The 21200-nt window shown below is 39.2% G+C and overlaps 1 protein-coding gene across 4 annotated transcripts in view; it reads left to right on the forward strand.

The window, feature by feature from the left end:
* Positions 1 to 21200, forward strand: part of SLC1A2 (solute carrier family 1 member 2) — an 89963-nt gene that overhangs the window by 40843 nt on the left and 27920 nt on the right. For all 4 annotated transcript variants that reach the window (XM_051804133.1, XM_051804131.1, XM_051804132.1 and 1 more), the window contains 4 exons: positions 12619 to 12758; positions 14313 to 14465; positions 15089 to 15339; positions 18793 to 18952. In XM_051804133.1, coding sequence (XP_051660093.1) covers positions 12629 to 12758; positions 14313 to 14465; positions 15089 to 15339; positions 18793 to 18952 — 694 coding nt within the window. In that variant the 5' untranslated portion in view covers positions 12619 to 12628. Of the gene's footprint in view, positions 1 to 12618; positions 12759 to 14312; positions 14466 to 15088; positions 15340 to 18792; positions 18953 to 21200 lie in introns of those variants that run through there.

A 21200-nucleotide genomic window follows, 5' to 3' on the forward strand; every position in this document is an offset into this window, starting at 1 on the left:
TCAATATAAGCCTTAGAATTTATCTCATGGGAGTTCATTATTGGGCTTAGACTTTATTCCTTGGACTGAAGCACCCTGCCATACATCACCATTTTGCTGGACATGATGTTTGCATAATATGCTTTGGAATTCACCATGGAAAACATAGACATAGTAAATGTGGTTTGGATTAAGATTGTTCTGCGATTTATGGTTGGCAATGTAACTGAGTATAATTCAAGTTAAAACTCTGCAAGCTTTCTACTTGTATAGCACTTTCTTTAGAGGTTCCCAGTGCTGTCTTGGGCGTCTGTCCTTAAGCAATCTGTATTATAAGTCTCACAAGGAAGAATGGGGAAAATTGCTTATGGTGTCTCCTTCTACTTCCTTTTTCTAACTTTGTATTGGAAGTTTCTTACAGTTTGTGTCTGAATAACACTTGAAATCCATAACCCACAGACTGAATACCAGGCAGTACTTGGGGGAAATATAGTGCTACATGCTTGTCTTACAGTCCTGTCCTGAGTATCTAGAGCTGGTCACTGTCAGAGATTTCATACTGAGTTAAAAGAGCTCTCTAGTTTCACCTGCTTCACTCTTCATATTAAAACACCATTAGGGAGAGAAGCATGGAATAATTTGGAAAATTAACCTTTTTAGATTACCAGTAAATTTAAAAAAGTTAAGTTTCCATGGTTGAATTTGTCCAAGGTTAGAAAATCCATCCTAGTTTTCAGAGAAGCTACTGTGTCCTTATCCAGTGAGAGTAGTTGTATCATGCGGAAAATGAACTGCTGCAGCTCACATCAATTTCTTTTTGGATAGAAAGATTTGTCTTCAACAGTTATATAGTAACCATGCTGCTCTGGGTTGAAGTGAAGCACCTCCCTAGGAAGACACCACCAGCTGAACAGTGGTAGTTCAGGCAAGACTACCAAAAGTGGTACTGCAGTCCAGTGGACAAAACTAAATAAGCAGAAAAATGAAATGTTTAAGAAAATGCTTTGTTAGGATGGAGACTTACGAAATGCCAAAAATAGTCTTGCTCCTGCTATCCATGAAATTCTTCCGATTCTTTTGCATCTGTAAAATGAGTGTAAGCAGACCTGGGGGAGACAGGCAGATACTTTGAGGGATGGTACATGCCCTGAGGGCATCACATGTGTAGAAAGGTAGAAAGCAACCCAATTATCCATCTTCAGGTCTATAATCCTAAATATACCCTTCTTTGTGAAAGCTGTTTTGTACTTATGAGCTCCCACCTTAATACTGTTGGTTTTCGGGTCTAGTTTCCTAACAGACATCTCTGATATGTTGATAAGGAAGGAAAAATATAAGCAGATCACCTGTGCAACCTGTTTATCTGAATGTCCATTCAGTTTCATACAGCTACTAGAATAAATTATTAGTCTATGTGAGCGGGAAACTTTTTCCTTCTTTCACAAGATTGTGGTCACAGAGTGTTTACTACTGGTTTTCATTTGGTTTAAAGGTACAGTAGGAAAAAAAGGTTCCAAACCCTAATTACAAAGGCACATGAGACAAAGAAGATGCTTAACACTGGGTGAAAATTATTGCTACCTTTTAGGATTTCCTCTGTAAGACATCTTTTTGATTCCAGCAGATGGCATACACTCTTCAAATCTTGCTGTGTATGATCATAAATACTGCTCCAAGGATCATCCTGAGCTCTACAGAGAAACTGTATCACAAGTGATTCTGTTATGCTAGACTCGATTTCTGTAATCTCTTTGACATACTACTGGAAGCTTGTATGTCTTCAAAACTAAGTTTCTTTGATGTTTGGGGGCCCAGACAGAGTAATTTTTGTTGAGATGGCTTCCAAGGAACATGAGCAGAGTTTGACCAAAGCAATTTTGTTGGAGCAATAGTTGTAATTAAAGCAATCTGAATATCTGACTATAATAAAAGTGTATCGGCATAAAAAGAGAAGCTGGCACTCTAGGTATAAAAAACCTCCAAACAAACAACAAAACAAATAAGAGAAAAGAATGACTAGAAGTTTCTTGAACAGGATGTATTTTAAGCTAAATATGCCATATGGTGAGGCAAAAAGCTTAAAATATCTTCTTTTTTCTTTTCAGCTTGCAAGACAACATTGTGCTGGTGACCAAATACAGTCTTTTTATAATGTTATGCTGTGAGACCTCTGCACTTTCTTGGAGGTTTCTGGCACTCAGAAATTGCAGTGGTAAATTATTAGCTTTATAGTTGCTTAAAATTTCCTTGTAAGTCAGATTTTGGAGAATAACTGAGAAACACTATTATCTATAGTCAGAGCAGAATTAATATCTTTTAGACTAGATAGGAGCAAATTGGGACTTTGAGTTTCCATGCACTAATCCAAATTCTGACATTTTCTGCAAAGAAGTTCAACTTTTTCTTCTGTTCTTCTTAGTTGTTGCTCTTTGTGCAAACAGTTTCTGACTCTACCCACAATAGTTTCTGGAAGAAAAATTTTCCCCACAGGAAGCACTGAGGAATGTTTTCAAACAGAATTAGTGCTGGATACAATGTTATGTACTGGCTCATTGACAAACATCTCATGGAAATGAATACATTTTTTTAATGCATTTTTGGTTGCTTTTTGTTAGGTTATCTGAAGCCTTGTCAAACTTGGATCTATTTGTGCCCTTTGCAGGCTTTAGAGTAAAATACTGAAAATGTGAAAGGTCAGCTTTCTCAGACCTCAGCCTGTGAAAGGTCAGCTTTCTCAGACCTTAGCCACTGGAAGTCAGAGAGTAGCTCTGGGGTTTTGTTGGGTTTTTTTGTTGTTTTTTTTTTTTTTGGGGGGGGGTGTTTTGTTTTGTTGTTTGTTTTTTTTTTTTTAAATTTTGATTTTAATAGTTTTTTTTATTGAATGTGCATAGCAAACCTAGCACTATTCAGTCACTTCTCAGAAAACATGCACAAAGTAAAGGGCTTTTAGTACTTTGAGGAGCAACTAGCTGGATATATATATCCTCTAAAGCATACCAGAAAAGAAAGATGACTGAGAACCAAGATACCAAGAACATCAGTCATGGTGGGAGGGGCAAGGAGGCTTTTCCTCATTTTTGTATTTTTTTATGCTCATTGACACATATCATACTTTTTAAAATAAATGGTTAATACACAGATTTGGTGAGAAAATAAATTAAGCAATCGAGATTGGGTCTTTTTATCCCTAATGGTGTCTAAATGAATGCTAGTAACTGTGTTCAGATTTAGTTAAGATTTGCTTAATTGTAGAGCTCTGATGCGCCAATTCAGCCATGGCAGGTTACACGGCTCCTATAAACTTGGTCTTTGTGAGTGATGTGGTCCAAAATCACTGGTGTAGCTGCTTGCAGTGACAAACTTTTGAGAATTTATGTCAGGAAAAAAAAACATTACTCAAGAAATAAATTCATGGGAGAAATTACATTTTGTTTCCCATTGTTATAACAAGTTAATTCTTTCTCTCTGTCTCAATCAGACCTCCTTGATCAGTCCCTCTTTCCATGAACTACTCTGAATTATACAGCCCCCCCCCCACAGTGGATTTCTGATCAATAAAACATTTTTGCTAGTAGAGTGTAGGAGATCCTTGCCAAGGACCATGGAAGACTACAGGACACTTGTCTTGAGTGAAGTTTGGTTAACTACCTTAGCTTTGTTCTTAGAAACTGCAACTTAATCTCTTCCTGTCAGGCTTTGTCATGACACTAAATCAGAAAATCAGTTAACTCACAAACACTCCAATACACACTGTCTTTGAGGTGTTAAACTCAGGTTTTCATAAGACTATGAAAGGCAGTGCTTTGTGGGATTCCGAAGCCTCTGCCACTGCGTGGCTGCCAGCTGGAAGGAGACTGTACAGCTTCCTATGGCTCCCTTCCATCAGACCCACCACGTGTTGGGTGGAGAGATGGTGTTACAGATCTCCTTTTTGCAACTTACTGCAGAAATTTCTGTCTCAGCCTTTCAAACACATAGGTGTTATCCTGATTGCTTTCTCCCTATCTAGCTGACACTTCCAAGGCATTTCTATGTATGCAGGTACATACCTGTTTTCATAAAATACAATTATCTTTTTTCTAACAAAACCAATGTGATTCAATGTGATCTGTTGGCTTCAAGTGGTTTATGGTGCAGGGTTCCATAAGAACTGAACTTTAGTTCCCAGTCTCTCCATAGAAACTAATTTTCTTTTCCACATAGCATGCCATAAAATGCTATATAAAATCTAAGCTGCAGTAAGAAAAATCTTGCACAGGAAAAGGCGTTATCCATCCCCTGCAGTCTGTCTAAAGAGATTATTGAAAAGCCATGTATGTGAACATACACAGGATGCATCATTCTGAATAGAAAATAATTCCTTCCAACCTGGCAGATCCATCATCTTTACTCTGCTTTTTTTATTTTTCAGATGTATTGCTGCAGCCCAGTTAATACATAAGTCAATACGTTAGTCAATCAGACATAAGGAAACCCCAGGGGGGGAAAAGTCTCTCTTCCATGGTGATATGTATGCATGGAAAGGCTTGGATAGATATGTAAAAAAGGATCATGCTGTAAAAAAATCTGTGTCATGTTTACTTCATTTTCCTTGGCTTCTGCTTTCAAATGGTCTTTAGACTTCCCTCTCTCCGCTGGACAATTCAGCTTCCTGGGTCAGATTTAAAAGCTGGAGAAACTGTTAAAGGAAGCATTTAATGAGCAGAAATCTCCTGATAATTCTAATAGGGTTTTAAAAATGCAAACAAATGTAGTGTAAGTTCAAATATTGTAAAATCAAGTAGGTCATAAAGAGTTGTTTTCCTAAATGATCTCATGGACAAATACTTTTAAAAAATCAAAAGAAAGAGGTAGATGTAACTGGTAACTAATTCAGAGTAGACCACCCTTCCTTGCAGGATCACTAAGGATGCTGCTGATCAGCTATTTAAATATACAATTGTAGCATCATAGAATTATTTAGGTTGGAAAAGGCCTTTAAGATCATTGAATCCCACTGTTAAACCTGCACTGCCAAATTGTCCACTAAATCATGTTCTTAAGTGCCACATCTACACATCTTTTAAATATCTCCAGGGGTGGTGACTCAACCACTTCCCTGGGCAGCCTGTTCCAATGCCTTCTGGTGAAGAAATTTTTCCTAATATCCAATATAAACCTGCCCTGGTGCAACTTGGGGGCATTTCCTCTTACTCTATCACTTCCAGCCTGTGAGAAGAGACCAACCTCCACCTCACTACAACCTCCTTTCAGGTAAAGAGCAATAACTACTCCCCTGAGCCTCTTCCTCTCCAGGCTAGCCAACCCTGGCTCCCTCAGCCGCTCATGAGCCTTGTGCTCCAGGCCTTTCACCAGCTTTGTTGCCCTTCTCTGGACACCTTCCAGTACCTCAGTGTCCTTGCTGAGGGACCCAAAACTAAAAGCAGCATTCAAAGTGTGGTCTCACCAGTGCTGAGTACAGGGGGACAATCACTGCCCTGGTCCTGCTGGCCACACTATTTCCGATACAAGCCAGGATGCCACTGGCCCTCTTGGCCACCTGGGCACACTGCTGGCTCATGTTCAGCTGCTGTCGACCAGCACCCCCAGATCCTTTTCCTCTGGGCGGCTCTCCAACCAGTCTGCTCCAAGCCTGTAGGGCTGCATGGGACTGTTGTGACTGAAGTGTAGGACCTGTCACACTGCCTTGTTGAACCTCATAAAATTGGCCTTGACCCATCGATCCAGCCTGTCCAGATCCCTCTACAGAGCCTCCAGCAGATCAACACTGCCACCCAGCTTGGTGTCATCCGCAGATTGACTGAGGGAGCGCTTGATCCCTCATCCAGCTCATCGATAAAGATATTAACCAGGACTAGCCCCAGCACTGAGCCCTGGGGAACTCTACTAGTGACTGGCCACCAGTTGGATTAAAATCCATTCACCACCACTCTCTGGGTCCAGCCAGTTTTTTATCCAGCCAACAGTGCACCTGCCCAAAGCACGAGCAGCCAGTTTCTCCAGGACAGTGCTGTAGGAAATGGTGTCAAAGACTTTACTGAAGTGCAGGTAGATGAACGACGTCAACAGCCTTTCCTTCATCCACAAAGTAGGTTACCTAGCCATAGAGGGAGATCAGGTTGGTCAAGCAGGACCTGCCTTTCCTAAACCCATGCTGGCTAGTCCTGATCCCCTGGTTGTTCTGATATGATTGTGATTAAACTCCCTCATATGATTATGTTAAACTCACAGAATGTATACTAAATGCTAACTCGGAGGAAACAATGTGGTTGTAAATTGTTCCAGGGGGAAAAGTTCTTTTTCCTGCTGCAGAAAGGCAAGTCATGCTTCAGGCTGTTGCTTGTAATGCCAGTCCCTAGAACAAATCATTCTACATAGTAAATTACTAAATCTCCACTCAGAATTCATTAATGTCTTACAAATAAGAAGAAAAAACCTACATAATACAGTTAAAATTCAATAGAAGGGCTTAGTGGCAGCAAGCGGCTTAAAACCCTTGTTAATGCAGACTGAGGCTTATGTTTCTCTTGCAGACTGAGGCTTATGTTACTCTTGTTTGTAGTAGTTTATGTGTTTGTTTTTGCATTTTTTTTTCTTCTTTTGTGCAGAGACTGAACGTGACTAGAATATTTTACTGATGTAAAATGCTATTACATAGCCGGAGTGATGCCAAAGCTAATGCATGTTTTGCACAATAAAAATATTTTATCTGTTTCCCCTGCATGGCCTGTGATATTGTGACTGTATATAATGAGCTTTACCAGCTCCACTGTGGTCTGAAAAATATGTATAACCTAAGAAAATAAACCCCCATACTATAGTATGTGCTAGGGCACAGTGGAACAACATAGTCACAGACTGTCTCCCTTAAGAAGCTCAGCAGCTGTTGTTGTCATTTAATTAATTTAAGCAGCAGGCAACACTATTTCAACTCTAAAAGTTTCTTGGTAAACTCATGCTTGAGCCCTAATTTCACAAGAGTTGTGGCAGACAGTTCGGACTCCTCACATCCAGCTAGTGAAATCCTTCTTGTCCTAGTGATGTTCCACGTTTTCCTAGTCACTCTTCTTTTATGCACAAACCAGAGTAGATCCTTTCCTACATATGAGGTAGGAGTAAGCTGATCGTGCGGGGTGGATCAGATCGTACTCCCTCTCATGAACACAGAATGTAATCCTTAATAATCGGTGTTACACTGTCTCTACAGGGAAAGGGAAAGAGATACAACCCTGATCCAAGCCTTGTTGCTAACAAATATCCTTCAGGGTGTATTAAGCTCTTATTTACTCCCATGCAATCCCACTGATTGCTAGGAGGAGCTCTGTCAGTGAGGAGTCACCAAGATTACTGTGCACCAAGCTTCATTGTAACATTTTTGCCATGGCTTTCCCGCTCCAACTACTTTTGGACCACGTGTCTGAGTACTAGGGAATTGGCAGGAGGAGATGTGCAGCCCATTTGCTTTTTATTCTGAGGTCAAGAAAGCTAGATCAGCTTTCTACACCCCTGTCTTTTTTTTTTCTCCTTAAGAAGGCCAACCCTTCTAAGAACGACTGCACTTGTATAGCTGCTGTTTACTCATTGCTTCAGAAGAGAGCAGTGTTTGGTTTGACAGCAAACATATAGCTCAAGAGATGTTCTTAGATGCTTAAACCTGTTTATTCAAGGTTGTTTTCTTAAGAATAGCTCTTGCTACCTAGATTGGAGTAATTGCTACAAAACAAAGCAGACTTTTATACTGAGAATAGCTGCTTGATAATTAATCAATGCCTTGAGCAGATTAAACAGGGTCTCTGCTAATTTACCTTGTCCCCAGCATCTGTTTTATGAGCCCAGTTATGGTCTTTGCCTACCTTATTTATTTAGACGATTGTGGGGGTTTTTTTGTTGTAGTCTGTAATCTAGGTTTATGACAAGCTGGGTAAGTACTGGGGAGATACAGAGTTCTTTACCTGTAACTGACTGAACATAAAAGGGCATTGTCACTCAAGCACTCTGTAGATTGTTAACCCTTAACTTTAGTAAGGAAAGGAGTTATATTTGGTAGCCAAGGAAAAGCAGTTTCCCCAGCCTTTTAGTCCTAGAAACTTCAGTGGGAATACAGGAAAGAAAGAAGCATTTAAAAAGATACAGGCATCAGACTTTTTCAGAGGGATCTAAGAGAAAACCTAAGAAAAACACTTGGAGGAAATAGGAACAAAAATACCAGGGACCTTGGTGCTTCAATGAATTGCTTTCCTGCATTTTGACACATTTTGTATAGCAACCAGCAAGACAAGAAGACTGCAGCTTAAAAAGTGTAGATAAATAGATTATCTCATGTAGCACTGTATATCTCACATGCAAAACCAACTGTAAATATTTAGATAATATAAAATCAAATGTTTATGAACAGATTTTTTTTTCTTGTACTATGTGTATTCTGTGGGGATGAGGGACAGTAGAAAGAGCAAGTAGCTAACATCTTGATTATTTAGGCAAGAGATTGTTTCTTTGTTTAAAAGGGAGTAAAATTGAAGTGTAATTCTGATACTAATTTCTATTAATTCACTTGCGTAGCACCTTGTCAGAGAAGAGCATATTTGAAATCAGTGAAAATACAGAGTGTGTTCTCTTTGGGACATTACTCTACTAAGGTGAATAAAAATCAAATCTCCTGGGCTCAAAGGAGTTCCTCTCTTTTCTAGAAAAAAGTGCTGCCTCAAAAGGAAGAAGAGTAGGTGACACTGAGCTAGGAAGAACATCATATAAATTATTCAAAAGCTACCACATATACCTAGCTCTTGGTATGTGCTGTTTCATATAATCTCCTGTTTCATGTGACTACACATTTTCCAATATTTGGTTCATTTTTTTATAAGTTCTGCCAATGTTTTCAAGTACCAGTAGTTAGCAGAAAATATGATCATCTTTGAAGGTCTCAGTACTTAATATTACTCTGTGGACCTGTTTTGGAGCTTAGCTCTTTGGCTGCTTGTCAAAATGACACATGAAAATAATGAGCAGAATCAATTTATGTCATTACGTTCTGGCTTCAGTGTAGTTAGACTAAAAGATGTTTTAGTTGGATGGGTTTTAGATAAGCATTCAGAATGGTTCCTTTGTTTGAATAGCCATAGAAGCTAGTGCAGTGGAACAATGATTTATTTAAATGATTTATTTAACTAAGGTAATAACTTGCATGTCGCAGAGATCACAGCTGCAAAAATGCATTCTGCACTGTTTTGTGATACATACTTAGCTACAGAGGTACCATTAACATAGAGATATATTGGTGATGTTCAGTTGTGTAGGAGAGGCTCTGGTGATTGGTACACTTCTGGCTTTGTAGTTGAGTCCCAGCACTGCCCATGAGTTGGGGTGCAGTAAACACCGCTTCCTTCAGCATGAAAATCTGAAGCAGAAGAAAGCCTTATATGTATTTAAGTCCCTTCCCTGCATGCTTTAACATGGCACTGTTGCCTTCAGGGTATGAAGAAAGCTGTTCATGTGGGCATGCGCTCTCAGTGGCAGACAGCAGAGGAGTAGGACAGATCAAGGAGAATCTGGTTCATAAGGGTCCGTATTTTGCCCTAACTTACATCTGTGCATCTTCCATTGCCTGAAATAGGCACTTCTTGCAGTTATGTCATTATGTGACTGCAGGTTTCAGGTGCAAAAAATTCTGCATTCTTATAAAGCTAAATATAATTTACAAGATGCAAATAGAGGCACAAAACCAGCACAAGGAAGATGACTCAGTCCATAAGACAAAAGTTGATTTCCATGACTCTGAGGTTAAACAGATTTTCATCTTCTAGAAATTGGATAGAAAATTTCTGGTGCAAAATTTTGATTTTGTCATGTGCTACACAAGAACCCTTTTCTTATCCTTCACAGAAGGTTTATATTTCACTATTGTTTCCCCTTCTCTCCTCCCACAACATTCTGAAAAGCCTGGAACAATACTTTGTCTCTGGTCTGGTGATAAATATCTTATTTCTGATAGCAGTGCTAACTCCTTTTTGGTGCTGTTTTTCATGTTATTATATTCATCTGTCATCACTTTTCATAACATAGCTGCATGGTTAGTGTATTTTCCTATTGGGTCTTTTTCTTTAGAAACCCCATACTCATCAGAATTTCAGTCTATGCTGAAGGTACACTTACAATCTTGAAGAGCTGGAGAGTGTAAAACCCATGTTTTACACTTGAGGGAAGCACACAATACAGTACTAAGTTCCTGGAAATTTAGGAATGTCTTTTGAAGACCTTTGTGTCCTCTTTTCCTTCTCTTCTCAGAGGATATTTGGATATCTACATTCTACATGGCTGAACTTTTGAAAAAGGTAGTTGCTATCATGCAGAGGCTCTGTGTTGTTTGACCACCTCAGGCAGGGCTGGCTTCTATTCGGGCTATAATCCTGAAGTAGTCACTGCGGCTGTGGTTGTAAGTCCACCTTCACCTCCCTTCATGAGCCTTTGTATGCTGACAAGGCTTGAAGTGGGAGGGGATCTGGCCAGCAAACACAATGCTGTCACTTAGAAATGGATGGCAGTAGAAATAAGGCTTGAATACAAGACCAGGACTGGAAGCCGCCTTCTACATGGGAGGACTTACTTCAGCAATGGTGTAAGGGGAACAATATGCTTCGTTGTGAATTGGAGAAAAGCCCCACAGCTGAGGAAGTAGATATTTATGAGTGGCTTTCTCTTAGATAGTATGAAGCTATATGCATGGTGTCAGGTAGAAAAGGGTCCAGGAAACCAAACTAAAATTAGCCCAAAGTGAAATCATCAAGTGCTACTGTTTACTGATCCATTCTAGTTCTGCCTAATTATTTGCTAATGGAAAAGACTCTAAGGTTTTCTTTTTAATTACTTTCAGCTGTCCATAATTCAAAGTTTCAGAAGAATATATAATTAACCTGTAGTGAATAACAGATCAAAACAAGTTATAAATTCATGTTCAGAGTGCAAGTGAAACTAGTTGTAATCCCCAGTAGCAAAGTTTGGATCCCAAGTTCCTTGGGTTTTTGGCACACTTCCACCAGTGATTTCATGGCTTTTGCGGCCCATGTGCATGAAAACTGCAGACACTGTCTCATCTTTCTCGTAATTCCTCAAGTAACTGTTAATGCACATTATCCTCTGGCTAATCCTTGTGTATCTCTGATACTTGCATTCATAAGTCTTCAAGAAGTAGGCATGCCTCACATTTGAGCTGTCCGAATGTGCACTGGTGTTCTTTGTTGTTCCAGCAGCAGCAACACATCTCATTGTGACCAGCACTGTGAAATGTTTTTGAGATTGCAGAATAAAGATTACAACACTTGGAGGGTTTTTTCCCCTTAAAAAAAAAAAATATTCTCTAATACATTTTCAGATGGTGCTACTTTTTTAACAATCAAATGTATTGGAATGAAATGCAATGTCAATTTGAAAGGGAAAATTGTGGAAATATTTGTATCAAAATGACTGAATTCTTATTACAGGTCTAATCATAACTTTCTGTTTAAAAAATTACAAACACAACAAGCTATAAAATATATAAAAAAAGAAGTTTTGATTCATTGGGAATGGCTTAGTATTGAGAATACTGAAACCTTATATATCTTTTCAGACCTGTTTTAGGTCTGTAAACTTCAGTCAACTGTTGTAGAGGAAAATTTTCTAAAATCTTGTCTTAATCTGGCATAAGACCAGATCTCAAAAAATATATTTTCTGGATAATAAAAAACCTGTTCTTTAGCTATTTCTCCTATTTAAGTAGACAGCCTTAACTTTTAGGGGAAATGTTTGATTCACAGTATTTCTGGTATTTTTTTTCAAATACATTTAAATACTTTGCATACGAGGGAGCCTATTGCTAACAATTTCTCAGGCATTGAGAAAGTTAGAGGCATGACTTCTGAAGTTCTGCAGTCCTGTGCGTATCACTTACTCAAATATAAACCAGTTAGTGAAAAAAATTTTTCCTCTAACCATTGCCAACTCAATAAAACCAAAGGTTTTCTTAGAGAATGCATAGTTTTTTGACTAATTTTCAGTGGCAGTTGTTCAAGTCTCATTACAACCAAGTTAAAAATACTCTTTTGACCTCAGTGTTCTGATTACATTACAATAAAATATTAATGTTAAAATTAAATGTTTTTGAAAGATTAAGCAAAATGTTCTTGAATGCTTTATTTTGCAAATAAATCCTCAATTTTAAACTATTATTCTGAATTGGAATTAAATAAGGTATTAAAATTTGCATTTTCCTGCTAGCAGAAACTTTGTTGTTCAGCCATCTCTCCTACTTAAGTAAACAGCCACAGTCTTTGGGGAAACTGAATTTTCCAACTCCAAACCAGTAGTTTAGTCCATGGAACATTTGGAATGATGTGTCCAGTGAATTAATTTTGTTTACATCTCTCGCATTTGAGAAATAACTGCAAAAAATACCATAAAGACTACACCTTTAAAATACCATAAAGGCACCACTGCCATTTCAGAGACTTCTTCAGAGCAGTAAATATGCAGTGTTTATGAAATGTGGGAGGCGATGGATTATGCGTCAGATTCCCCAGTTATATATGATGGAAGCAATCCAGACTTTCCCCTCTCTTTTGGCATCTTGTGCTATAACTTTTACTTGATTTTCACTTTTTATTCTAGTGCCAACAATATGCCTAAGCAAGTAGAAGTCCGGATGCATGAAAGTCATTTAAATCCAGTGGAGCACAGGTCCGGGAACATATGTGTGCAGTTCTGCCAGTCACTCCACAGGAATCTGCTCCTGACTCTTACTGTGTTTGGTAAGCTACATCCTCTGGTCTGGACACTCTGTGTCTATCTGTATTTGTTCATGTAGCACCACAGTCCCTGTCTGTGGTCATCAGCTGTTCCAGCTGAACGATGCCCATGGACATAGTCGCTTTAAGTCAGGTGTGCAGGGTGTTACTGACACAGCATGGAGCAAATCCACACCACAGAGATACATTCTATGTCTGGTTTTGAATGGACTGTGATTTCAGCCCCAAAGCCAGTTAGATCCAAGTCATTCAGTAGAACTAAACGCACTACACATCTTTGCTCTCAGTGATTTGGAAAAAAAAAAAAAGACAAGAACTTTTTAAAATTTCCTTTCCTTCATCTTTTATCTCTCAGTTTACACTCCACTGCTTTTAAGTTTTGTCTTCCCTTTCTGTAGCTGTAAGCCAGCGCTCCATGATCTCATCCTGAATATTGCCTCTGGCTTTAGCAGCTTCCAAATACAGAACAGTTTGACATTTTATTGTGGTTCACTGGCTCTTTGCCTGTTTCTTTTCCACTGGAAGCCCAACAGCCAAATGCAGCAAATTTGTAGACATATTCTTATTGTGTTTTTCTTTGAAAGACCAGCTGCAACTGATCTTGAGCTGCAAATGTCATGTCCATATTTTCAGCCTGCAAAACTCCATACTGTTGAAGTGTTTGCTTAGAGTCATCTTTAAAAGGTACCTGATGCTGTTCCAGAAAAAGTTTTAAATACACATATATTTTTCATTGTATCAAACGGATACTTCAAAGAGTCATAGTTGCTGCAAATCATAACTCAGGCTTTGCTACCGAGTTTTATTACACTTGAGACGTGGGCTTGGGATCAGGAAAACAAAAGCATCCTGGATGTAAACAAAAAATGCCCATTCATAAAGACCATGTTATGGAAGTAAACATGAACTTTTTTTCCCCTAGACTATGCTTTAACAGCCTCAGTCCTGAAAGGGAGGTTTAGGTGCTATCACTGTAGAAATCTACATAAGAGATGGATGAAGGGATTGTTTGTGATTTGAGAACATTAACACAAAGAGAAGGATGCAGACCATCAAAAGAACAGAGTAATATGTGAGTCCTAAGAATCAGGTATTCTTCAATGATATGTGCAGTATTCCAGATCAGGCACTTTGTTCCAAAGTGCCCCAAATGCAGCTTCAGTGTATTTTCCTTACGGGACTTTTCTACCTTACCTAGACCTGCAGGGTTTTTCTTAGACTGTAGAACAGCTACTCATGCTGACTCTGTCTTCAAGTGGTACCATTCCTATGTTGAGAGCTAAATGTTGTACTCTGAAGAGCTGGATCCTAACCCTGACTCCTCTGTCAGTTCTGTATGGACTTATGTAAATCACTCCACCTCTTGGTGCCTCAATTTTATTAGCTGTAGAATGGTTATATTAATTACATTTGACTATCCATCCCTTCTGAAGTCTGTGTTGTACCAAAGATCAGCAGCCCCGTGTAACCATTTTTCTTCTAGGCTGTTCTTCTGGATAATCAATGCACATTCAGCTATACTTACTTACCTGCTCTTTTTTGTTATTATTTTCCCAGGTGTTATCCTGGGTGCAGTGTGTGGCGGTCTTCTTCGTCTAGCAACACCTATTGACCCTGACATCATCATGTTAATAGCCTTCCCAGGAGATATACTTATGCGGATGCTAAAAATGCTGATCCTCCCTTTAATTATCTCCAGTTTAATCACAGGTAAGATCTATTAGCCATAAATACTTTAAGATGCTTTCTACAGATATCACCTGGTTTGCTTTTTGTGGTGTAGGAAGAACAGTAGTGTGATCCTGTCAGTATTTTGCAGGTGTGTATTTTAGAATTAATTTCTGAATAACTTAGTTGGTTTTAATATGTATATGCTCCAGTGAATTTAATTTCAAACACATACACACATACTACTATTAGAAATTTCTTAATATGCCATTTGATATAATTCCTGGATTGGACCTTGCAAATAAGATGGCATAACACTAGTAAGCATAACCTTCTTGAAGATGTGGTGTCAACCAGACCATGACCAGTTTGCAGCAATCAAGGGCAAAAAATGGAATGATATCTTCTCTATTTTTCAATGCCTGCAATGTCTGGAATTAGATGGGATCTTAAATGGTTCTCTATAAATTATTAACAGTAGACACTGCTCACATAAGAACTACAGGGAGAATCTGTCTAGTGGTGAGAATTTCACTAGAACAAAAGTAAGTACCTGTAGGCAGTCATTAAACTTTGAAAATTATAAAGGTTTTTATTTTATAATTATTGAATTGGATATTGAGTGTCAATATATTTGTTTGTTTCTTAAAATAAAACACCTGCAGGACTGTCTGGTTTAGATGCTAAAGCAAGTGGCCGACTGGGCACAAGAGCCATGGTCTACTACATGTCCACCACTATTATTGCTGCTGTGCTGGGTGTGATTTTGGTTTTAGCCATCCATCCAGGGAATCCAAAACTCAAGAAACAACTTGGTCAAGGGAAGAAGAATGATGAAGTATCTAGTCTGGATGCTTTCTTGGATTTGATCCGAAACTTGTTCCCTGAAAATCTAGTTCAAGCATGCTTTCAGCAGGTAAATCCTTCTACTCCTTGGTAACATTCTTCACATCTTTCACTTACCAGGGTTGTCTGTAGAGTTAATGTCATTGTTTAGGTGAATCGGATGATGCAAGGAGGAATACAGGTCTGAAGTCTTGAGCAGGTAAATGAAAGAACATTTTTTACAGCTCCTTTGGTTGTAGTTGTTATTTAAATTCATAGAGCTTTTTTAAAGAAGATGATTTTTATTTTGTTATTAAGTAAACTTAACTTTTTTCTGTGCTTTTTATACGGTACCTGTGGTCATGAAAGCTGGCCTGGGGCTGATCTTTGACCCAGGTTGAATTTGATCTTCATTGTTAGTTGCAGAGCTGATGGTTCTGCAGTGCCCTGTTTGGAATACATGGATGATATTCATTCCAGCTGGTTGCCAGCCCTGAAACACAACCTCTCTTAACCTCTAACGCTTTGTTAGAGTTCAGACTAGGTGGAGATAACAGAGCCACGTGGCTGACCACCCTACAGGTGGCTCCACCACACCAGGTTTGGAGCATGCTGGGAAAGAAAGATGCTTGCCCCATGTGTTGCTGGCTCTGTAAGTAGGTAATTAGATGATTTTATCTAAAAGCTTTTCACCAATGCCTAATCAAAACAGTTTTCCTTTGAAAGGTAAAATAAATGAAAAATGTATGCTTCCTAAGTTCTGCTTAAGCATATTTTTTGTATGTAAGCTGCTTTTCTCCTACAACTGAATTGTTTGGAAGTAATGCAGACAGGTTTTGGTTTCAGGGTTGTTTTGGTTTGTTGTTTTGGTGGGTTTTTTTTGTTTTGTTTTTTTTTTTATGTAACAGGATTTGTTGCCAAACCTGTTTTTAAGTGTTCCTTTGTGAAATGGCATGGTTGCTGGTGCTGTGGTTATGGCCAAAAGAATAAAATGAAGAGAAGAGGGGGAGGGGAGAATAGGCCATGGGGGAGTGGGAAAACAGAGGGTAACCTAAGCTGCCAAAAGGGCTTGGATTGCTTCACTTCTTACATGGACTTCCACATGAAAACACATAATCCTTGGGGATTTAGAAAGAGAACATTCTCAATATTTCCAAATCATCATGGGAATGTCAGTCATGTGGCTAAACATCACATATAATGTGAAATGTATTTCTGCAAAATTAAGTGAGGGAAAGCAGGATGCTTATGGGTTTTTTCTTCCTTCCCCTTGTTTGAGCTGTGGAAGAGAGAAGAATTAAATTTCTTGTCACTTGAAATTGATCAAATATCTCAACAGAGGGGCAAAAACCAGTGGAAAGTAGAATTAAGCTACCTGTGTCAGATAGTTTTCTTAAAACCTTAATACTGTTTTTTCAGTGTGTGTAATTCCAATGTTCAGGTCACTTCCCTAGTTATGGATCACCATTTCCCTGATTGTTTTTCAATTTAGTCAAAAAAACTTCTGAGATTTTTTGCTTTCTAAAATTTGATTTTATCAGATTCCAAACTAGTTGCTAGTGAAAACCTCTGCCACAAAGCCACATTTCTTTTGCAAAGTAGATCACATTCCTTTCTAGATGGAACTTGTGCCTCTCTTAGCCCTTAACTCCTCAGTAAGGAGTTAGGCTTTACTTGAATCTCTCTCTAGGAGGAAAATTAACTGCTTTTCATGGTATCAGCATATATTTTCTCTTTCTACATTTATACAGTCTCTCTCCATAAACATTCAGTGTTTCCAGGTTGCCTTAGGAGGAAGAAGTGTTTTGCAGTAATCCTGAGAAGAATGGTTCTGAAGGGTGTGCAACAGTGGTGCTGTACAGTGTGTGTGGGAGTTTAATATGCCTTCCACTGTGACCGGGCAGAAAGCGATGAAGAGATTCATGTGAAGTTTTGAAACAGTTCATTTACAAACTGGACTCTGAATCATCGTTGGATTTCAATGTCTCCTGAATTTTAGTATGGTCCACCAGAAAGTTTTAATTTAAAATGAAAATTGCTATTCTAGCAGAGATAAGACTTTATGTGCCATGAAAAACCATGACACTATTATCTATAAATATGACTATGACATTTTAATGGTGTTTCTAGCCTCAGACGTTGTTGTCAGAATCTAAGCTTTATATTAGATTCAGCATTTTTAGTGACTGTGGCCTTGTGCAAAGAGGTGCTGAAGACCTTTTACTTAAGTGACTGTAGTGGAATTTGAGTGTGTGTATAGTTTTAATTTCTGTGACTCAGTTCTTACATTCCGAATACCTCACATAAAAAAATATTGTTGACAGCATCCCTCAGATGAACGCTGACAAAAATATAAACATGCAAGAATGTTGGATTGTTTAAGGACAACAGAAGCATTTTTCTCGTGCAAAGCTACATAGGCTTTCTGTCTATATCCTCCTCTCCAGATTTAAACAGCAGGTTTTGAGAGAGGGTATTTTAAAACCATAAGGTTTTAACTATATGGATTGAATCTGGATCATCATCCATAGTACTTCAATGTTCATCTCAACAGGAAAGAGGTGCAAATGTACTTTCGAAGGCTAATGCACCGTTTCTCTTGCCTTGCTTGAACGTGTTTCTAGGAACAAGAAAAGTAGGGAGCGGGTGGGAAAACATGGCAAGGCAGTCACAGTGTCCAAACCATTTTGCCTGTCCCAGAGCCATGAAGAAGCAGAAAATGGTGAAGATGTGAAGTGGGAGGAAAACATCCCTTCTAAAAGCAGCAAGTCACAGATCTCTCTCTTTCCACTCCCTCCTCCCTTTTTTTACCTAGCTGTAAACTCAAGCCCGTTTCTCCATCTAGCATTCCTTCCCAGCTTTCCCTTGACCTTGCCTTTCATGTGCCAGAAGGGTCTAAATCCATTCAGATGCTGATGTCTTATTTTTATGAGGTGGTCAGGTTTCTGTCTGGGAGCACTGATAATTTTTCTGTTATCTGTTGCTCACAATATTTTAATTAGAGAGCTTGGGGGACTGTATATTCCATTTTGAGCTCTTGCAGTCAAGAGCTCAAAAGCTGTAAGAGGAGTGTTGGAAATGTCTTACATTTTTGATTCTTAGATTTTTGATCTGGGCAGACCTGAATAACAAGCTTTACTGCAGAGTTGCTGCCATGACTGATCTTAGATGCTCTTGCCTTTGGTGCTGAACAAATGGTATCAACATATAACATGCAATCCATGAAGCACCCTTTGTGAACCATCTGGAAAAAGGAAATAACTGTCTGTAAAATGTTACACTGTAGTGGTAAGGAACGAGTATTTGCCATGCTTTTCACACTAGAGTCATGAAGAAGACCCCCAGGACTTTGTAACACTTTATTGAAAAATAAACTTATTTTTGGAAGAGGGATAAGAGACTGTGGAATGCCATGTCTAATCCTTTAAAAATATAGTTTCCTGGAATTTCAAGTGCAGGCTGTTTTTATTATTATTTTCTTATTTATCATATGGATTGTATTCAATCTGTTTCCATTCTCATCCTCCCTCTTTATTGCCTTCAGATCCAAACTGTCACCAAGAGAGTGCTGGTGCCACCACCCATTGAAGAGCCACCTAATGTCACTGATTCTGCTTTGGCTATGGTGAATGAGACAGCACCACCTGAAGCCCAGTTGGTCATTAAGAAGGGACTTGAATTTAAGGATGGCATGAATGTCCTGGGTAGGAAAGTTTTTTGCCTGTCAAATATGTACCTCATATGTATGACAAAGCTTTTTGCTGTGACTGATCAGTGTTGTCAGATCTGCTGTTCAGTGCAAGTTTAGTCTCTCCAAATAATCATCAAGTGTTATCACCTACTGGCTGCCCATTGGTCTCTGAGATGAGTATATCACAGAAACAATCAAGTGAATTGTTCTGTATTGGCAGCTTTGCAGTTATGACTTGGAGTACAGTAGCAAAGCATGTAGGAGGTACCCAAAATACCCTTTCATCCTAGAAGAGCCGATCTAGACTAATCCTAATGCATATTGGCAAAACAGCATGGGGGAGAGCTTCAAGAGCCAGTGCTTCACACACCCGCTGATGAATTTGAGCTAAGTTGTTTCCAGTAGGTGTCTTGGGCATGCTGAAATAATTTGGCTTGAGGCAGAGCCTGAAGTGAGAGGTGGGGTGTGAACCACACCATCCAAGAAAAATCCCAGAAAGGCTTGACACATCTCTGAGTCACAACTCCCTCCTCCTTTCATCTTGACTGCTGACCTTTACCAGCTGCAAATGCCATCAAGCCATCTTGTCTGGACAAGCCAGCAAGTGGGGGAGGTAGGAAGACTTTGCCTATCTCCCACCCTTTCCTGAAACAACTGTTCAGACTGGGGCAGGAGCACACGGGAAACAAATAGCTGGTGCACCACTTCTATTTTCTCCTCTATGCCTAGAGTCACTGTTTTGTCAGCCCAAAGAGGAAAGCTCCTCCTTCAACGTTTTATTTTCTGGATGTGGGTGAAGTCAGTAACAAATTAGCTCTCTATTTGTAACCTCATTGGCACACCTACTCTTGAAGCTACTCTGTGACAGCATGTCCACAGGGCTGAGGCCGACACCTGTGTGTCCTCAAAGTGGGACAGAATGTGGCAGTACCTAATCTACTGCTTTCTCTCACGACTAGACCATAACCTTTTAAGGGCAAATGGCCCCTTACAGACTCCTTACAGCTGATGAACAGATCCTGCTGACAGTGGCTGCTGTGTGTGCAGAGCTTCTTTAGGTGTTGGTGAGTTGGTTGGCAGTGGCTGCTTTGCTTAGACATAGGGGAGATGGTAGTATCAATAAGCTGATCTTGTTTGTCTATGAAGCAGCCTGCTCCACAAGAGCCACTGTGTCCTGCCTGCCTTCACGGCTCTTCCTTGCATTCAGCATCTGTGGGCAGAGGAGTCACTTGCTTTCAAAGCTGCAAGTTGGCATTTTGCACCATGTGTGAGGCAGAAGCTCATTGCCTCCGCTGTTACCCTCACCTGCTTTCTTCTCTCCTGGAACTTTGCTTATGCATTAAAATGAAACAACCATTCTGACATGAGAGATGCACTATATCACTATATTTAATGCTAGACTTATTTTGTTTAGGCTCTTCATGGATAAGAAAAGATCTAGAAGGCTGAATACTTCCTACAGAAAATAAATACACAGTTTAGGTGTGGGATTTTCTGTGGTGTTTTGACCAATGACTCTCAAATGTTGCAGAGTTTTTTGGTTTGGTTTGGTGTGATTCGATTTTGAATGAAGAAGTGAAAATGTTGGGGAATTGCCATCCAGTTTGCATAAACTGTACAAGCCAGGCAAATTCCTGCAAATATGAACCAATCTTAGTCTTATGACTAACACAGCAGTTCATTTGGAATTAATGAACAGAAAAACCTGCCTACTAACATTTTCTGATGCGGATTCTGGATTCCAGGAAGTAAGTTGGTATCTGAAAAGCTTTTAATTATTTCTTTACGCTCTGTGGCACACAAATATATGCTTCACTTCCCTGTTCAAGTGACTCAACGGAGATAACTTGGTTCTAAAGAATGACTTTACATCCAGGAAATTGGATTAAAAAAAAAAAAAAAGAAAAAAATCTGGTTACTAAATCCAGTGTGAGGGTATGGGACAGCCTGTCTTTTCCCAGCATACTTGTAGGTCAAATTCCCTTCTCTTGAATGCTTTTGAGTCGTGGTAGGTTTTTCCTTAGGAATTTCCCTGCTGTTTACACATTTGTTAAATACTGAAGTAATATCATGAATGAAAATTTACCCTCAAAGGATGACAGAAGATTCAAACCATCTGTCAGTATTGATTAATAATCTGACTCTGACCACTGAAAGTTGCTGGATGGAAAAGGTTAGCATTGAAGACACAGCTCCAAAGTAACACGTGACAGATGCACTCTGTTGTTTTTTCACACTGATAGTCCAATACTCCAGATATT

Source organism: Manacus candei, unplaced genomic scaffold (genome assembly GCF_025592945.1).
Source record: "Manacus candei isolate 608988 ecotype Guabito, Panama unplaced genomic scaffold, ASM2559294v1 h1tg000060l, whole genome shotgun sequence".
NCBI lineage: Eukaryota > Metazoa > Chordata > Aves > Passeriformes > Pipridae > Manacus > Manacus candei.